The sequence below is a fragment of the Catharus ustulatus genome, chromosome 2 (genome assembly GCF_009819885.2).
Source record: "Catharus ustulatus isolate bCatUst1 chromosome 2, bCatUst1.pri.v2, whole genome shotgun sequence".
Taxonomy (NCBI): Eukaryota; Metazoa; Chordata; class Aves; order Passeriformes; family Turdidae; genus Catharus; species Catharus ustulatus.
The window spans coordinates 65,331,241-65,352,142 of record NC_046222.1 but is presented as its reverse complement, the minus strand read 5'-3'; the positions used below and the strand labels follow the sequence as shown (position 1 = coordinate 65,352,142).

At 38.9% G+C, this 20,902-nt stretch overlaps 1 protein-coding gene across 1 annotated transcript in view; it reads left to right on the top strand.

Moving 5' to 3' along the window:
• The window catches only part of DIAPH3 (diaphanous related formin 3), a 201,019-nt gene extending 193,598 nt beyond the window's left edge, over window positions 1-7,421 (top strand). The window contains exon 26 of the mRNA XM_033053447.1: window positions 2,593-7,421. Coding sequence (XP_032909338.1) covers window positions 2,593-2,849 — 257 coding nt within the window. The 3' untranslated portion in view covers window positions 2,850-7,421. The remainder of the gene's footprint in view (window positions 1-2,592) is intronic.
• Window positions 7,422-20,902: the final 13,481 nt, after the last annotated feature.

Sequence of the window (20,902 nt, the reverse complement as noted above, 5' to 3'; positions counted from 1 at the left end):
CACATTTACTAAAGTGAAATCTAAGGCTGTAAGTAAATTTGTATGCTTTCTGAGCCAGGCCTAGCAAAGTTCAGTGTTTCTGAACAAAATTCACAGCAGCAAATTTACTTAGCAGGGAACTATCTACCTCAACATCTGCAAATACTGGACTTGCATTTAGCCATAGCAATGCTCTGGAGAAGTTCCTTCTTGACTGAAGAACATAAGTGGTAAAGGTGCCACCTGATTTAGAAAGAAGCTGAAATAACAACTTTGAGATTATAATACTGGATTTAGATAAAATATGAGTCCAAGTATTATTTTTAAAATATTATCTAGCTGATCAGTATTATTTGTAACACAGTTGAGACCAAAGTGTTCTCATTATTAAGGAATGCTGCTAATCACTAGCACGAGACTGTGATTTTTCTGAGAATCTTGACATCTTCATTACAAAGGAGATGAAACAAGAACTACTCACATAAATTAAAAACTATTTGAGGCACTTTTCTTATACCATTTTTCATTGTTGCAGGACCCTTCAGAGTGAAGGGAAAGGCTGGTCATTTGAGTTAAATACTGCACTTATTAGTCTGTGCCTAGAAATTCACGGTTGCTGTTATTTTGAGGGAAAAGACACAGCTGTCTTCAGCTTTACTCTGTCCTATCCCTACGCAACAATTCCAGATTATAGGCAGCAATTTATGGGACAGGCTGAAGTGAAAGCCTCAATTAATTACTAAGTTTCAAGGTGTTAAAAGAGTTTGGATAGGTCCCATGGGCTGCTACTTATTAATAGCTAACTTGCAGCAGTTCCTTGCTTAGGCTGCAGTTGTGAGTCTCACTCTAAGGCGCTTCTACTCTGCCCTGTATATACTATGAGAAACTTGGATTTACAGCTGGATTTTACTTTGAGGCCTCAGTGCATAAAGAGTTCCCCATCTCTGTTATACAGTCTAGCTCACCATGCCTAATTCATCCTCACATTTTGGGGTGAAGACTGCTGAAGTGCAAAGTACTTAAAATCTGGTTGTTGGCACATTTGAGAAGCTTACTTTCAGTGCCTAATTTCTTTTAGATTTTTTTAACATCCAACAGCTATGATTCATTTCTGATGATATGAAATGTGTTTTCTTATATTTTAAAGTGTTGATTTTTAAATACCAACTATTTTTCTGGCCGCCCTTAGATTGAATGTAAACAGAAAGGTCTGTGGTGCAGCTGGTAGTTTGTATATTGACAGAGGTAACATGCTTTTATCAGCTTGCAAATATATGTTCAGAATCAATAAGCATAAACATTTAAGTAGACTGGGATATTTAAGAGTGCACATACAAAGGGTATTTTAATTATATATGACAGGTTTATTACATGTAATTGTAAAGATATGTCATAAACAGTCATTGGCCTCCTGTGATTCAGGAACACTGTGCTGCTGCGTATTCAAGGTCAAATTATTTTCCATAGTGTAGAAAAAAAAAAGTTTTTCAGCTAAGTGTCAAATTTGTCTTAAGAAATTTTAATTAAGAGTTGTTTATCTGATTTAGAAGGAAAGGGAATGTTTATTTTCCTCCACTTCCCAAAAGGTGATCATACTTACAAAATTTGCTGAGATTGTCCAAGAAAGTGTGTAAAATCCTCATCCATCACCGAGAGCCCCTGGTCAGGGAATGACAGTGCAGTAAATATCTTCAGCAGCTGCCTTTTAATGTACAAGCTGTTTTCGGTAGGAATTTTCAGCACTCACATAAAACACACTGTCATGAGTGACTGCCTGTGCTCCAAAGTCATTACTATTGGGATGATGGAACATCTTTCAGCGAATAACCAAAAAACTTTAAATGTCATGTCAAGTGTGTTGAAGGCATTTTCAAGCCTCGCTCAAGGTTACATGAATATTGAGTAGGCCTGTTTTTAAAAGTTTGATATCTGTGGGAGAAACCACTCGTGCTGGTTTGGAAAAGAGTCACTTGATCTGGAAGTGGGGTGGGGAACAACAGAAAAAGAAATCTATCTATTAATCATGCCAAACCTGCAAAACTCCTGCCTGGATATTAACTGAGTGCAACTTTGTGTGACAGGCAATGCCAGTGATGTTTAGCAAAAAATAGTGAATTATGCAATTTCTTGAAATTACTTAGCTGCGTAAAAGTTCACAAAGGAAAGAAAAGGTGTTAAAATGGATAATTAAATTAAAATAGATTTTCTAATAAATTTTAAAATTTGAACAATTAAAATTTATGTAGGAAATGTGATTAATGAGGTAAAACCTTGGTGATTAATGAGGTAAAACCTTGGAAGACACTGAGTGGTAGGTACTTCTTTGACTCCAGTAGGAAAGGAGGATCCTGTCAGGCTATATCTGTGATTTTGTTAGAAATATGGATGATAATCTAATGAAGACATGTAAAGTCTGGATCACTTTCAAGGGATTGAGTCCACTGCTTTTGAAGTGATAATATATTTTGTCTTGCCTCCTTGGCAATCATTACTCCTTGTAGTACATCATCTGCATGTAAAATTTGTCTGATCAAGAGGTTTTTTTATATTACAGAATATTGAAACTGAGTATTTTAATAGTGTAACAAGGTTTTCTTGATTTGTCTTCTGCAGAGAACCAGAAAGGACAGCCAGAGAAGCCATGTTCACACCACAGTATCAGTTTAAACTCAACAAGAAGCCTAGTCACCAAAGAAGTTACATATGATGTGGAAACAAGTTCTAAGGTGTTGAACAAGGCTGTCGGGAGAAGGGAAGCATGTCATGGAGAAGGTGTCAAAGAAAAGAAAATAGATCGTATCGGGTCCCCTTCTAAGGGAGAAGCCATTCCAGAAGTAGAAGCTCTCTTGGCAAGACTGCGAGCACTATAGAATAATCATATAACAGATTAAATACAAACAATAGCCTACACTACATCTATAAAGAAACAGTAATTTTCTATTTTTGATGTTATATACTTCTGAGTTTCTAACTTCTCTGTGGATGAATGATCTAAACTTTGTTTGCAAGACTATACAAAACAATACTATAGTTTTGCATAACTGCACGATGATTTTTTATTATATGTTTTTACTTAATAAGCATACAAAAAGTATCAGAAGAAAATAAATACTAAATTGTTCCAAAGCACAATCCTTTTAGTGGACAGACTGCTAACCATCTATTTTGAGTGCTTCTGAAAATAGGAATATCTTTTAATATTGTTAAATCATCATGTCTGGGAATAGTGTCAATAAATAACAGAAAAGGTATTCTTATATTTTCTACTGTAATTTCTATATTTAGAAGGCTAAAGCACTAAAAATGTATCATTATAATGTCCTTTACAATTACAGTAATATACAGTATCAACCATATTCCAGTTTGAGCTCATCAGAGAGCACCAAATCTTGCTGAATTATAGATATATTTATCACATGGTAATCCATGGGCAGCAAACAAAAAATCTATGCAAATAATATACTTTATGTGTAATTAATATATCACTGCTTTTAAGGTTATTATCATTATTATATAAAAATAATATATACAATTTCTTTGATTGCTTTTCAAGTGCATCTTTAGTGGGGGAAAATGCCTTCACAGTTATTTACTGGTGTAAAATTTTATCTTTTCACATGCGAATTAATATGTTTCTAGAAAAGGAAAATGTAATGGGGAAGATTTTTTCAATTGGTTTTTCACAAACTCATTTTCCAGTAGCCCATAAAGTCTTACTTGTTGGCACAACAGGAGTATTGCAAGTGATTGCATCTCTTTTATCCCACTGTTACTCTACAGTGTTGTGTGCTCGCTATCATATTTATTAATTGCACATCAGAAAGAGTTGCTACCAATGTTATCAAGTAGGGAGCTATTGTTAGTCTCCTTGCTCCATTATTTAAAGCTTCCTTATTATAAAAGTCTATTAAGAATCAAATATCTTTCTTCTAAATTACTTTATTTTTCTTTACAAAATGCTGAAAAATATGTCTTTCAATAAGAGTCAGTTACATGAAACCAGTGTTTCAATGCTCCAGTGCTTTTTATATCCTTGTTTAAGTTGCCTTTGTACTTCCTGCACTAAACATTAATAAAGTTAATTAGAACTTGAAAACTGGGCCTGATTACCCACACGGCATAGGGGTTTTTAGCCATCATGGGAATCAATCTCCTGTTTCTGGGACTGTTGTAGCTGTCATTAGACACTAATTACATGTCCCGCCTTTGCTGAAAGAAGAGAGGTATTAACACAAGTCAGGGAAGGATTCAGAGCAGGCCTGTCAGGCAGACTTTTCTTCAGCTTCCCTTGCAAACAATTGGCATAGCTGTCATACAGAGACACCTTTGGTAACTTGAAATATATCTTGGATATATAACTTGAAATACGTTGACTGGTAGCTGTTCCACTAAGGTTTTCTGCACCTCCAGTATTAAGACTTACTACCCCTATTTACAGGGTGCAGTAAAAATTACTATCTAAAATGGCCAATACAATTGACTACATAAAGTGACATTTGAAACACAAAGAAAATGCCTGTTGAAGGGGAATAAAAGTTAGCAGTTCACTGGATTTTGTCAGTTTCCAGGGATGCTAAAATAAAAGGGATAAAAGTAGAGAGTCATCTCTTAAATATTAAGAGGATGACATACCAAGTGTAGGTGGAAGTACAAATTATTTTCATGAACACTATAAACTTGTTCATTTGAATTAATGAATGATACTCTACCTGAGAAAACTGACAGTTCAGGACACTGCTGCACAGCTGATCAAGCAAAGAAAAGTTACAAAACTATCTACTGAATTTTGCAATGAACAAAATGCTGCTAGAAGCCTAGTATCTCCTGATTTTAAAATAAATATTTGTCTTTAAATTACAGAATTTAAGCTCCTTTTTTTTACAGTTTGGGAAGGTGTTAGAAATGTGTTCCAGGGCTTTTAGTCCTTCTAAGGTACTGCGTTTCTGAATTAATCCTTTCAAGCAGCCATCGAGTAAATTTGCAGAGGTTTTTTTTTCTGTAACAAGGCAAATAAAAAGCTGTGCAATTTCTTAGAATTCGTGTAAATACAGTGTGCAGGTTTTTTTCCTCCTTCTTTTGTCCTGCTTCTTTGTACCATCATAAGTTAATCTTCTCAGAGCTAAAGTACATGGTCCAGTTGACGTACATACTAGGTTTTCTTTCTACATTTTGTCTGTCTTTAATTCCCATTAGACACAAAATCATATACAGGATGTTTTTGATATGAAAAATGCTAGTATTGCCTTATGAGTTCAGGGAAACAATAACTTTGAAAGTATTGCAGCTGTATTTATTTCTGTGATTTTATGTTTTTATAAAAGTATAAAACTCAGCTTGTAAATTATATAGAGTAAATTGCTTTAAATAAATTTAAAAATTAACTCATTCAGTTTAAAAATTAAAGTTAATTCAATCTTGGAATGTTTAGGGTAGACCTTTATTGGTATGTGCTAGTCATTTTTGGTAGGTATTGAGTCTACTCCTACAACTATGGGATTGAGCCATGAACCTTTTCTGTTAGATGCAAACAAAGGTTCCACATATTGTGCCACACCCTCTCTAATTCACACCTGAAAATTAAGTTTTTATAAAAACAGCTTTCTGATCTAGTCAAACATAGCTGTTCAGATAAAAGCATTTGAAGTAATCATGCAAGGCTCTTTCCTTACCTGAGCAGCAGACAAAAGGCACAAACATCCATGACTGTTCTTTCCAGTACAACTGTAAAGGTATAACAAATATTTTTGATTCTTCATATGCATTTTGGATGACTTTTTATTTCACTCAGTAAAAGAATTTTGATTACTACATCAATTTTTACTTCCTGCAGACACTATGTTGTTTGTGGTGGTGGTCTAAATTTGTATGAAACAGGCTAATGTTTTGACCTTAGAAAGGCAGGAATGTTTGGAGCAGTCTCTTCAAACTGCTCACAGCAAAGCTTGACACCTAACTCACAAGCTGTAGGTAATACCCCAGTGTGTGTAAGCCCAGAAGGAAAAGTGGAGGAAGTGCCTTCATCACAAAAATGTCCAACAGTACCAGCACCCGATGGCTGCCATGAGATGTGATACTGCTCTAGGTTGGGCACTTCATTAAAGAAGTATGGATGAGCAATCTGAAAATACTTATCTTTATTTCCCAATTATTATGGCAACACTACTGCTTAAGAGACTGACAGGACCATATGTAGGAAAAAAGTCTCAGGTGCAGTTGTTACAGTTTTTCTCCAACACAGTTTTCTTTCTTTTCCCTCATACAACCATTCCTCAGCCTGGTCATTTAAAAGTCACACTCTCCAGAAGTGCAGGAGTTAATGCTGACCAGCTGGAGGTGTTGCAGCCCTGCAATCTTTTATAATAAAAGCTGAGAAAGACGGCATTTACTGCTAACACTTTTGCCATGTCCATTTCTAATGACCAGGACCAAATTATAATTTTTACACTAATCTTTCCAAGCCTTACCATACTCAGTAATTATAAAACAAATGGGCAACAAACAGGGGTCAATAAACCCAAGCTATGGCACCCAAAACATTATAATAAGCAAGCAGGGTCAAGTGAAAGAGCTCAGCAAAAAAAAAGCAATTGCATGACAACATTGCTTTCCTCAGGACAAAATAAAGCATTACTATACCATTTTCTAATATTTTTTAAATGTGATGTATGACTTTTACGCAACTGAACTGCAGCAGAAAAATAACTTATTTTGGGTCTGAGGAACTGTTTGTCTAGTTTATGAAATAAAAAGAATTAGATAAGTTGCACTTTATCAATTTTTTATCTAATTTTATGACAAGATTCCTATATATAAGAAATTACCATCTGCTATTAAGTTAACTATGGCACCGACTAATGAACTTGGTTTACATTTTATTAGCACATGAAGCAAGCACATTTTTTTCCTTTTCGAATACACTTTCTCCTTTGCACTATTGTGTGTTTTAGCTGAAGCATAGTATTTAGAAGAGGGCTCTACATCTCACTGTAAAAGCATGTTTGATAATGCATTCTGGTCACTCTGACAGTGAAAAATAAACAAGAGGTGTTCAGACACAATTTTTCTCCCTCCCAGCCTCAGAGATAGCCATTAAGTTTCATACTTTAGCTGAGTACATTTAAACTCCTCTGTGCTTCTTCTTCCATAATGCAGCTTTTTCTTTTTGTGATCCATGCAATGGTATACACTGAAGAATTGTTAAGGGAAATATTTTCTAGCAGCATACCAAAAGGAAACTAAGCAGATGACTTGCATGCAACATCAGCCCTATATGCCGTAGGAGGCATAACACTTGAAATGTAACACAAACAGGCAGATAAGGTATTTCATTCCACAGAAGGAAAATGACTCCTTTCATCTAAATGAGTTTATTCCACTGCTGATACCAGAATTGTATGTATTTTGGGAGGATAATGTACCCCTATTTTTAAATCTGTGTTACATTAGCCAGAAAAAATAAACTATGGAAAGACAGAAGTGCAAAGGCTGAGAAGCAGACTTGATTAATGTGTTGCCTGATTTCACTTTTGGGACCTGAAATTGCATCCAGTGCAAAATGAAGGAACTAGGAGGGAAAAAACCCAGTTTCATCTGACATCTGTAAAGGTCATGAAAGAAATGATGGTGGGTGATCCAGAGTTGGTATGGCCACAGGTGTCTTGTCTTTTCAAAGACATATATTAGAATATCCTCAGAATAAGCAATGCTGTTGGGCTGTTCTTGAAGCCCTTAAATGAATCAAAGGAAGAAAAAGTCTGGCAGAGATAAATATGAGCTACCATAAAACCTGAGAATATTTTCATCATAAATCCAAGCGCCAGCCCAGCTCCTCTTCACTTTGGTAGCTAAAAGAAGAGCATGAGGAGAGAGGAGTCCACATGGTGGCCATACCTTCCATGTGGCCATACCTTCCTTATGGCTGTGCCAGACAAAGCTGCTCTTGGCAGCTGCCCTGGCTGGTACAGTGAAGGCAGCGCAGATGCCATTCTGCCCTCCCAGTGTTTCAGACTGTGGAAAGACACAGGAGCCATGGCCAGCAGACATGGCCTCAAATCATGGGATCACCATAAAAAGACCCCATGGTTCTCTAGAACCACACATTAAATACAATAAAAAAGACAGTCTTCTAAATTATTCAGGTGTCAAAACAGCACCAGAATGTGCACATATTCCTTATGCCTCCTAAAGACAGCTATTACATCCACTCTGCAAGTCTGATGACTCCATTTAAGCTGCACAGAAGGAGCTTAAGTTCTCAATTATTTTGGCTTCTTATATATAGTTCTGCCCTTAATTGAAATTTTCAGTCCAAAGCTAGCCATTTTAAACTTTGCAGTCTGTAACTCTTAGTTAAAAAATAGGCTTTTGTAAAAGCTGTTTAATTTGTTGCATTTTAATGTGAGGTTTGTTGCATATAGTTGAAAACGGAGTGCAACACAACTCTTTCCATTAACTAAGACAGAAATGGCAATTATGCAGTCTGCTGATTGAATTCCTTACTAACGAAGGGTACTTTCTGCTAATGGAAAGAAAAGCAGAGCAATCCAGTCAAACAAGTCACCTTGATAGTGGCATGCAAGACCCATCAATTTTACTCACACCTTCTTCAGTAATGAATCTTGGAGCACAACCCATCAGCACTGCTCCTGTAAGACAACCACTGAGGTAGAGGGACCACAAAAAGTGGTTTGAAATGAAAAATGGGGTGAGAGATTTCCACCCCTTTAGAAGGGGAATTGCTTATGACAAATTTATCTCCAAGATGCCTGGGCACTTCATTAGAAATGCTTGGACGGAAAAAAATACTGTCCTGCCGTGCAGTTGGTGGCACTTTGCCATTTTGTACTGCAGCATCATGACAAGATAACCACACCCCTCTCTTCATCTCTATCCTGGAATCCACTGACATTGTGGAGAATCAGAAGGAACAGTAACCATAGCAGTATGAGAATTTTTTCACTTGGGATGTAATGAATTCCAGTCTGCAACTCCGCACCACAGGTTAATTGCTCAAGCCTCTAGATGATGGTTGCGAAGAGCCAGCTTTCTCCCTGTCCCCTCAGCAGGGGACATGGGGCACTCTTGTCCAGAAGGAACAGAATGAGCTCTCATTACCTTTGCCTCCAGAATACAATTTCCTATTCTTTGATTATCAAATCCCCAAGGAGACATTAGGTGTTTTTATTTTTCTCAGAAGGACTGTGCTACAGTAAATCTTTCCATTATCTAATAAACAGTTAAAATTCAATATCACCTAGGCAGAACATCAAAATCAGCAGGCAAGAACAAATTAAGTCCTTCATGAAAGAGGCTGTGCAGGATCATTTCTTCCATTTCCATCTCCAATATCTTTAATACTAAATACACAAGTCTATATTAAAGTTAAAATTGCTTTTAATTAGATAAAACCAAGAAGACTTGATGTTCATCTTACACCTTTTGCACCGGAGCTTTGATTAGCACAGTTTCAGCACCTTGTCTCAAATTATTAACCTGTCCCATTTTCAACTCAGAAGTCCAATATATGAACACAGATGCCCTAAACCTAATCCTGTGAGGTCCCCAGTACGTCCTCACAAGTACTCGTCATCCTCAGGCTGCATGAAATTACTCTGATCAAAGGGTGACTGTAGCCTTTCAGGATCACGCCCTGATGAATAAAATATACAAAGGTGACTTGAGTGAAATCCTCTCTAGTGTGCTGACAAAGGTAAAATAAAATATTCCCCTTAGGACATTTTCCTGGCAGAACAACTTGACCCCTGTGTGACTGGCCTTCAAAAATAAATGGATAATGCTCTAACTAACTAACTGAACTTTTGGGCAATTTTTTGCCAAATGATTGGCATGTTCCACCAAATATACAGCAGATACATCTCAAAGCAGTATAATGTTTTAGATGGGTATATAATACATCTTTAACTTCAAGTCCCTTCCGTGCAAACTGCACTATTAATTGCTGTGTTTTTTATATCTAAATACTGCCTATTTTCCAACCATGTATTTTGTTGTTTGCAAACCTCTCCTATGATGCACACCAAGTATTACCCCAGAAATTCAGCTTTGTTCTTTGTCACGGATGAAATTTTACTATTATGTAGTAATTGCAGTGCCCTGAACTCTCATCCTCCTGCAAATTTTATGTTCCTCCAAGGAGAACGTCTCTTCTTAAAGTAATATTATTCCATCAGGACAACGTGGCTCACTAAGCTTGCCTTTTGCCCCCTTGTTCTTAGACTTTAAAAGGAGACTGTAACAGTCTGATCCAGCACCTACTGAGAGGAAATCAAAGGCTCCTGTTGACTTCAGTGAATGCTGGAGACAGCTCCTAAATAGGATGACTCAAAGTGCAGCTCTAGCCTGGAGGCAGCTATACTGCTGATACTGTGGGGCTTTATTGTGTCATTGCTTCCAGCTCCAATCTGTGCAGTTTTTTAGTATAATTATAATTTTCTTGTTGCCAGCCCAATAAATATCACGCTGGATAGGAGAGTTGAACTACTGCCTGAAATTTTAACCAGCAAAAATGATCCTGTAATCAGATTTCTTGTGTCATGCAGGACTCGGGACTGTATACAATTCTAATTTTCCTTCAATGAGCCACAATCATAAAGACCACTCAACAGAAAACACATGGTCTACAAGGCAGCATTCCAGTCAGTGTCTCAGTCAACTGGGGAACAAAGCAATGGGCAAGCAATTTTGAAGGCCATATCCCAGGACATAGTGTTGTCTTTTGTATCACCCCACAAACTGTGTGTGGGCATATTGGCATAGGTCACACTTATTTCAGGGACAGATTAACAATTATATAACATGGGGGACAGTGGGTCAATGCCTCAGCCCACGTTATGACTCTTTGTAGAGCACTGTTATATTCAGAGACTTTATGAATTTGAAATACACAATCTAGTATTCTTAGAAAAACAAAGTATGTTAGCACAATTCTCCTGTCCATCCGCAGCTAACTCAGGCATGCATAACTGACCTGTAACAGAAAATTTCCCTGCATCACTGAGAGCAGTCACGTTGGACAGAAACAACTCTTACCTGTAAGGTAGGTCACATTGTTAGTGCTCAGTACAGTGCACCTCACTGAGATCCCTGCCAGGTTTGTGTGCAAGCAAAAGCCACCACCAGTAGTTTCTGCCTTTGGTCACCACTAACAAGTGGAAAAGAGTTAATCATGGTAAAGTTAAATTAACATGAAATGCCTGACTTGTCTCATTCACATTCTTTTGACACTAGCATATGTTCCTGCTTTACACATGAAAGCTTAATTACAGCATTTTAGGTGGCAAACCAGTTAATTATATAAAAATGGGGCCCAGAAGTGTGTGATATGACACCTTTCCATGCTTCCCTGGGAGATGTCATGAACAAAAGAAGATGTTTATTGTTAGCAGCATCAGGCTGAGGGTTGCAGGGGAGCATTGCCACTGAAGCCTGGGGTCCCTGTGCACAATCCGGCTATAATGGAGAGCAAAATGTGTTTTATACAAATTGCTCTTGCTAATAACAAAAGTCAAAGGAAAGCTCTTTTTTGCCTGGAACAATGCACAATCTCTTGTGCAGGCTTCATATCGCCTCACTTCAGATGTTGCTGATGTAAAAATCCCCAACAGAGATTATCATTCATCTCGGCTCTTCTTTATCACTCATCACGGCTTTCCTCCTACACAGAACAGGCCAATTTGAACTCTTTCAACTGCATATGTCGGCAAGAGAGAAGGCAGTCTGCAGCCATGCCTATTCCCTCCTTCGACTACAAAGAGAGCCTGAGGGGACCAGCTCGGGTGTGGGCAGATGAAACTGAACATTTGCAAATGATTAGAGAAACCAGTGTGCTACCTAAATCTAGAATAAAGCGAAGATGGAGCCCCTGCTCAGCGTCGTGACACGAACTCCATGTGTTTTGTTCTTTCTTGCCAGGCTTGAAACAGCAAATGTCTCTTGTGCTCACAGAAGAAGGAGGTGAATTGAGTCCTCTCGGTGGAAAATTCTCTCCTTTAAAGGTATTGGCACTTTTTTTTTTCTTTCAGAACATAACACAAGTACCTGGACAATTATTTTCCCCAGGGGCTTCAGTCTGCCTTTCAGCTGATGGTGTGCTGAAGGCTACCATACCTAAAGCGTGATCCCACAGACTTTATGTTTTAGCCTGGACTTTAGCTCTGTAGTGTTGCCTGTTGTCCCATGGAACTTCTGCTCAGTGTGGACCTTGAAATTCAATTCCCACTTCAGCCTCATCCAACAACAGTCACTCACTAAGCCTATGGCAAAACAATTATTCATTAAAACCAACCCACCACCAAAGCAGCGGGCACTGCAGATAAAAAAAAATCCAGCAGCATAAATTTGTAGCAATCATCTGACAAGAAAGTGTCTTGTTCTGCTCTTCCTCGTGTGTGTTTTTGTGCTTTGCATCAGACTTCGAGTGGTGCAACAGCTGTTCATAACCTATGTGTATTGGAATAATCAATTCCACAAATGTCTTGGCATTGTACTTGCATGCAGTCACCTGTTTCCATGTCATATTCTGCAGCTACGAAAATTCTCTCTTAAAAATAATACATATAAAATGCACAATCAACGGCTTTATTTTCACCTCGGGCTCTTGATGACAAGAAAAACTCCTTGAAGTTCATCTTGCAGGTATCTAATACAACTAGGATTTTTACAAAAGCAAAAAGAAGGTACAACTTAAGTGCTACATAGCAAAGGACTCGCTTACTGTGTTTTTAGAGACTTTATTGCAGAAAGCCCTGCGAACCTAATAGGATAATTTACTTAAGCTTGCAAAACCAAGGACATCTCAGAATGCTGACCTCCCAGTTTCACCTTTATCTCACCTAATTATATCGACATGCAGAACTGGATAATGCTCTGCTACAGCATTCCAAGATGCTTTGTAGATCATAGGTGCAGCAGCACACTAAAAGCCTCTGGCTTTATGGTAAATTTGCACTTTTTAAGGGAAGGCAGAGGGGGATTGTCGAGTGTCATGTTCCAAAAGGGTGAAGAGTGCTACTTTGCACAGAGGGCTTCTGAAAGGCACAGCTGCTATCAGATGGCAAAATACCTAGTGTTGATATGTTTGCTTTTTTTTTTCTTTTCAGTAATGGGAAAAGCAAAATGCACAATCTTCCAAGACTGCTGCAGACATGGTGTCAAGACTAAAAGCAATGAAATTTTATTCCTAAGCAAAGATCTCTGTGTTACTGAAGGCAGAGAAACCTTTATGCCAGCAGCTCACAAAAGAAACCATGAGATTTTCTAAAGGTAATTGAATACTGGTAAAGGAACATAGCAACAAAAACAAACCATCTCTGATCCCTGAAGGGGTATGCAGGAACTTACTTGTATCCAGAAGTTGGAAACTATGTGCTATGGAAGCAATTCAGTCCTGTAAACATGTCTAGTACCCAGCTGATCTCGCTTTCTGCTCTTTTTCCAGTCATATAAGCATCTCTTGTACACAGTGTCCTTTGGCAAGGAACTCAACCCTCTTACTTCCCCCTTGGCGTCTCCTTTTGTTTGTTTTGAACCTGACTCCTACTGACACCATGTGCTGGCGCTAATCCTCATGTTGCAGGTATAATGCCAAGCTCACTGGCAGTTTAGGAAAAGCCACACACTCCAAAGGCTCAGCAATTCATCATAATTTCCAGGAAGAAGCAAAAGAGCAGTGGGGGTGATTGCTGCCTCTTTCCTAAGGGCAACAGAGGAATGTATCTGTCAACCTGACATGGCATCCAGTGAAAGCTAACCGCAAGCGCTCCCTGCTGCTCATCCCTGCGGTATTAATAATACTGACAGGAATGACCATGGCAGAACAAAAGTGACTACAAGGAGTTGGAGCGTGGGTGGGAGCCCTTGCATGTGCCAATTGTTCCTAACAAGAATGTTTCGGGGAACAGCAGAAACAGGTTTCTGTGGGTGGCACTGGAGTGCTGGCTTCTCATCTGTGGGCAGTTGCTTAATGAGCAGCTGGGTAAGGATTAAGGTAAATTAATGAGTGTGTTTATATTTCATAGAGGATAGTGAAAAGAGGGAAACCCATCCTGGAGGTTGGCAACCAAGCCTGGGGTCCTCAGGACAGTGACCTGTTGGAGCAGGTCCAGAGTAGGGCCATGAAGGCAAGCTCAAGGCAGGAACACCTCCCCTGAGAGCACAGGCTGATAGCTGGTCTGTTCAGCCTGGAGAAGAGAAGGCTGTGGGGAGCCATTGCAGCCTCTCAGCACTTAAGGGTGGCTTATAAAACGGAGAGAAACATTTTAGCAGGGCCTGTTGCACCAGGACAGAGTGAAATCATTTTAAACAGAAAAAGAGTAGATTCAGACTAGATACAAGGAAGAATTTTTTTAATGAAAAGGTGGTGAAACACTGGGACTGATTTCCCAGAGATGTGATAGATGAACCATCCCAGGAAGCTTTCAAGGTGAAGTGGGTTGGGACTCTGAGTGACCTGATGTAGTGGAAGGTATCCCTGCTCATTACAGGGGGGTTGGAACTGGATGAACTTTAAATGTCCCTTCCACCACAAACCATTTCATGATTCTATAAACGGGTTGCCCTAAAAATGAGGGGAAATCAGGATATGCCATAGGGTTCATAGAGGAGGATGCTAAACTGGTCAGAGCAGTTCAGTTCCTGTGTTCTTCTGCAAGTACTTGAACAGGAGATGATGGAAAGGTAGATACATGCTCAAACCTGTAACTGAATCAGTGCAACACATTCAGATGCATAATGCTTACCAGAAGAAGGAGAATACCAAAACAACCTTTAGGGTTCTAGAGGGAGACTTGAATGAATTCAGAGGTTTGTACAGTAAAATCATCTGTGGTTCTGATCTAAAGTAAATAAGTGCTAAAGATAGCATTTCCTAATAAAATATCTCACCAAAATGAAACAAACAAAATATGGGAAGAGGCAGAGGAAAATGTTAGCGGATACAAATATGAGTAAGCTGGATTTGAGAGTCAGCGAGGCTTCACAATGGGACAAACATAACTTGGGTTTCAAACGAGAGAAAAAAAATACTCAAAGACACAGAAGAAAAAGGAAAGAAAAGCAGCAATGCAACATGATATTAAATTAATAGAGCACATGGAAGATGGCAAGAAATTGGTTTGTAAGAATACTGACAATCTTGTTACCACCAAGATTAAGAAAAGATATTGGTCTGCTAATGGAGAAGGAAAGCAATCAAGAGACAGCTTCAGGAAAGCTCTTTAACTCTCTGCATCCCTTTGCTGAAAAGGGAAACCGATCATGTGGTTGCCATTTCATAGGTGTGAGTAAGGGACAATACCACGTTTTTGGCAGGGACATATGGACTGGGAAGGATTTTAGGCATTAAATCGTTTTGCATTAATTGGGTCTCAGGAGTTTGATTCTAGTTCATGCAATTACCATCTTTGAGAACTCCTAATGTTTCAGGAGGGATCATAGATCAAGATAGAAAGCAGTAATCATGATGCCTTAACAGAAAAGAGGGTTGCATCACCACCTTAGAATGTTGTATACCCTGGATTCCACGTGGTATTTCACACCACGCTCTGGAGATTTCTTGCAGGAAAACATGACCATGCAAAATCAGTTCCAAATGGTTACAAAGCTGTTTAGAAAAAATGTATTTTGTTGTAGGCAGAAGGAGTCTGTTGTGCAAATAGAGAAAAAAGAAGCCACTCCAAGTGGCTACATGTAGTTACCATGCTAGTCAGCATGAAAAACATGGGTTTTTCATGGTGAGGATTTGAACCAAAGCAAGCACAAGTGAACTTGAGTCATCACACTGCCTCAGAAAAAAAGGTAATCACCCTATTGGGGCTTATAAATCCCTCTACAGCATGGCACACTGTTAAGTAACAAACTCATTTTGTCCAGTCCTGTCAAAACATCCTGGGAAAGCTGTGTCCAGTTTTCCAGCACTGCACTTCAATAATAAATCCAATCACAAATCTTCAGAGCAAGGACAACAAGCAGAGATCTAGCAAAGCTTACCTCAAAGGAAAGATTGAAAGATTTGGGGTTGTTTACCTAAATAAAAATGAGGAGAGGTGCAAAATAATGTAGGGAAAATGATCACAAAGAGCACTATTCTGCACTTGAAACCTTTAATGGTTAGTACAAAAGTTACAGACAAACTGAAATGACAGTGCTTCAGACAGACAATAAAAGACAACTCCTAGCCATATGGAGAAAGGCACCATACATCCTGATACCATCACACCCACCCCTCACTGCAGAGGATGTGCAGTCCCCACACTGGATGTTATTTTAAGCGCTTAGTCAGTCATCTATCAGGATTTCCATAATTAAAGTTGAACTTGACATATGGCAGGGTGATGGATTAAGTAAATCATCTCTCTGCCCTCTTGTTTTTTCGTCCATCTAAGAAAACAGGGCCTTCATCCTCCTCCTCCTCCTTCATGATACGGTAGTCAGAGTAATCCTCTGACACCTAAGCTCTGACACCCCCAGATGTGTGTCCCTCATTGCCATTCTTTCTCTGGAGCCAAATGACAATGTGACTGCCCTGTGCTCAGCAGATGTGATGCTAATGCAGAACCCTGTCCCTGGCATTTGGGAGGGAAATGGGAACAGAGGTGTGTTTCTGTCACAAGAGGCAGCACATGGTGCTACATCCCAAATATGGCAAAGGCTTTTACTGAATTCTGTTCAAATAGGTGAAGGTGAGGGTGGAGATTTTAATTTCCATACCAAAGTTTTGCCTGCTAGAACTCCTTTCCTTTTATTTCCAAAGCTCAGTGTGAGCAGAAGGCTGCATGAAAAAGGTTTGTGCGAAACAAAAGAGACAAAGGATAAGACAGCAATAGAGCTCTGAACACCACCTAATCCTGCTCAAACAAATCTGTTATTTTGGATATTTAAAGAAAGAAGCCAGTCTACTTGACAAACCAGAGTGGTTCCAAAGAAACGATTACAACCTGTCGCATCAGGTCATACTGAAAAGAATTCTATAAATTACATTTACAGTCACTTCACTTCCCAGCCTGAAGCAGTGCAGACCGGGGCAAAATGAACAGTGACAAAATTGTGCAGGTTTTACACAGTGGGATTGTAAAGAATAATATGGAGATGGGAATGAACCTGATTGAATCACAATGAAAGATTAATTGTGAGATGTGTGAGTAATTGGTTAATGGGACTGGGTCAGCACCTGGTGTCTGATGGTTTGAAAAGAGAATAAGAATGTAGCTTCAGCTATTTGAAAAAGGTTTTGCAGGCCAAAATGTTCCCAACTCTGTAACTTGCAGACTCTGAGAAATTAAATAAATCTAAATGTAAATTATCTAGTTGTCTGAGGCAGAAAAATCTGCTTTGAGACTGATATTCATATTGCCAGGGTCTGAGGCACAAAGAGGCCAGAATGAGCATCCAGAAGGGAAAAAACATGGCCTGGGCAGATGAACTTGAGTGAAACGTGATGCATTAACCTGGAAGTAATTATAAAGAAAGGGCAGGGGGTAGCCTTGTTAGTGACTCCTCAGTGTGTAACAGAGAGCCATTATGGTAATATGAGACTGTAAAAAATGAGGCCTTGTCTGCTTTGCAAGGATATTAAAGAATGAGTGACACTTCTCTCATGAAAGGAAGGATTGCCCCATTGTCCTTCACCAACATTTTCTCTGTCTTGTCAGCAGCCTGCCTGGCTATTGCCCTTCCTTGCAGGTTTGCAACATCTCAGCTGTGTGTTTTGGAAAGGTAACAAACTCACAGCAGCTCTAAGAAAAATGATAATGCAATGATTATTTCAGTTGGTATTTAAATAGGCAACTTTTCAAGATTATTAATTAAAGTTTTTTTCCCCCTCTACTACAATATGATAAGTTCACACTGTACTTGTAGGAAATAAAAAAAATAAAAAATTCCAGGTGGTCCAAACCGATTTTCTTTAAGCATTAAAGACCATACTCATTGTGATGTTCAGAGAAAATGTCAGTGCTGATGGTTCCATTTCAACATCTCACAGAGATGGGATTTTAGATCTGGACTTCCATGTTCGCCTATAGAAATAAGTAACACTCTAATTCTACAACTACAGGCAAGAACCTACCACTTTATTTGATCATTAAGAAAGCAGAAAGGCATGCAGAGATAAAATCAGAAAAAGTAAATTTACAAGGGGGAAAGGACATAAAAGGAAACTAGAAAAATATTTAGAAATAAAACAGAAGTGTGAAAAATACAATGTAATACATAGGCTGAGTATTCAAATCAGACGACAGCAATACTTAATGGTACAAAGTTGTATGAAAAATCTCTTGCAACAGTCTTCATAAAAACGATTACGTATGATCAGCTGCCTAGAGCAATGGTTTTAGAGGAGACAGAAACATAAGCTGGGAGAGGGATCGAATAGAGAAATAATATTTAAATAGTCTAGATGAATTCTTGTCAGTATTCCTCAAAGAAAGCCTGCTAAGGTATTGAAGAATTGAGAGAAAACAGACTCTGTAATCCTCATGGTCTTCAAGAACTTGTGGATTCAAGGCAGGTTGAAGTGATCAAGAGGAAGGTAAATATATGCCTTGTCTGATTAAACACAAAAAGCCTGGACAACCAAGAATAATTAGTTTGGCACACAGGAACAAATGACTGCAGAGCAAGTGACAAGCACTGGAAGAGCACTTGTGCCCCTTTTTACCTCCTTAGACACGGTCATAGAGCAGAGCAGCTAGGTCTGAGATGAGACCCATCAGGCTGGATGCTGGGAAGAGGACAACAAAAACTGTGGCCCCTTAAGGACCAGATGCCAATCATGGACCAACCCCATCCCACTTAAAGTGGTGTCCTGGACTGTGAGCAGTTTGACAGACACAAGCCTAAAGGTTGAGGCTGGGGTGGACAAACAACAGAGAGCTGTTAAGGACAAACTGTGGCAGCCTTGTCATTTCTCTGACAGGATGTGGTGAATCAGAAGGTGTATGTCTTTTAAGATGCTCTGACTTTACTAGGATTTCTGATTTTAATCTAGATTACTTTTTTATAACCAAAACCCAAGTAATTTTATCTGAGTGAAACTGCCATGTAGTACCTACATAGCTGCTCAAAAAAGGCCTCACAAGTGAGCTGTTCCAAGTAATACACTGATAAAATGAGGAGAACATTTTTCAGGAGAACCAGATCCTGAGAGATTGACCATGGATCCACTTCTATGCCAATTTACTTTGAATTGGTTGCACTGCAAGAGTGGTTACATTTGGAAAATGTACAGATGGTACCTGACCATGAGGCCTTGCAAGGATTTGGAATAATAGGATTAAAGTCTTAAATTATTCTGTGAATTGGGGACATAGTATAAAATACACATGATGATATTCAGTAAGAAACAAAGAGTAATACTTAAAAGGATTAATAGAACAATAAAAATGTGGAAAGCTTAATTAATACAGTAGTGAACTGTTAAAAAATCCTATTTTGAGACAACAAATTGCCATTGTAATTTGTCTTTCTTTTGGGGTGTATTTATTTTTATATTCACTCAGATTCATACTTTTTCTATATACATATACTTTATGATTGTCTTATGCCTATACTTATGCACAAATATGAAGGGAATAAAGCCAGTCATTGTCCAAACTCACTAGAAGAAAATATGGGGTCAGATTCACTCAGGTCACAGCACTGCAAAAGTGGAATTGAATATCACCAAATTACTGGGTATGACAGAAGTGCTGTAGTCTCACTGTGCCCCCACACCAGAGTAGCTGAGCAAACAGCCTGACCTTAGAGATAATCCATGAGACAACATCTGTTCCTGTGGTACCTTTTTAATAATAAAAAAAATAAGACTATGCTGCAGGGCACTGACACAATTGAACATATGCACAACCAACACTTTTGCAATGCACCACGCATGGAGTGCTGTAAATCCAGGAGATTTTAAAGAGAGGTATGAGTCCTCTGTGGAGAGAAGCAGCTAATCCTGAAGCCTGGAGGTCTTCTGCTAATAAAAAGAGGGGAAACAAGAGGCAGTCTGCATCTCAGGCCAGTAGTGAAACAAGGGATGTAGTCCGTTGTTAAGATGAATTTTCCTTCACTTATAATCTTGTTTCTTTCAGCCTATGTATCTATTCCTTTGATATATGACAACTGGATAATTACACTTGTAATTTGTTTCATTACAAAGACAGTCTAGTTTCATGGGATGAGCCAAATGTCATGGGATGAACCAGGATGGAGATGATAAACTGGCAAGCACTGCCTCTGTGGAAATGATCATCCTAGGGCAGAGTGTAGAGATCTGAGTCTTTAAGAGGTTCAGTGCCTGGTGAATACACTTTACAGGGAGCCAGCATAGGATGATTGTGCTGCAAGTTGTCATTCTTGGAGATGAAAAATACCATAAAATGTGAAGTTAACTACTCCCCCTTCTCCCCCAGGCATGACACTAATCATCAGTGGTTTTCAAGGAAAAGGTTAGACAAACACCAGTACAAGGTAATCTAGGGAGAGTGGGCTTTTTCACAGAGCAGGAGGATGAACACACTTCCTGACTTACATTTATCTCACTAATTTACCATGCTGCAGTGCACAGGACAGACAAAACACACCTCCAGGGGTTTGTAACAGCCCAATCCTTCCAACAGTCCCCCAGCTTCCTCTGTGGTCCTGCCTGGCCAATTTATAACATTTTGTAGCCTGAGAGGGTCCTTGTTAAATGAAGGAACTCACAGTCAATTAACAATAATGTGTTTTTATTCCTAAGTGCCATCCACTCAACCACACTAAGGAAGCGATATCCTGTTTCCCAGCGAGTCTAAATTGGTCTTTAGGTCATTTTTACTCCGAGGGCAAAAATAATTGGTCTTGTGGTTAGATCTCCTCCTGGATAGACACTCTACATTTTACACCCAGTGAGATCCATAACTCTGCTTGAGCAAGTGATTGATCT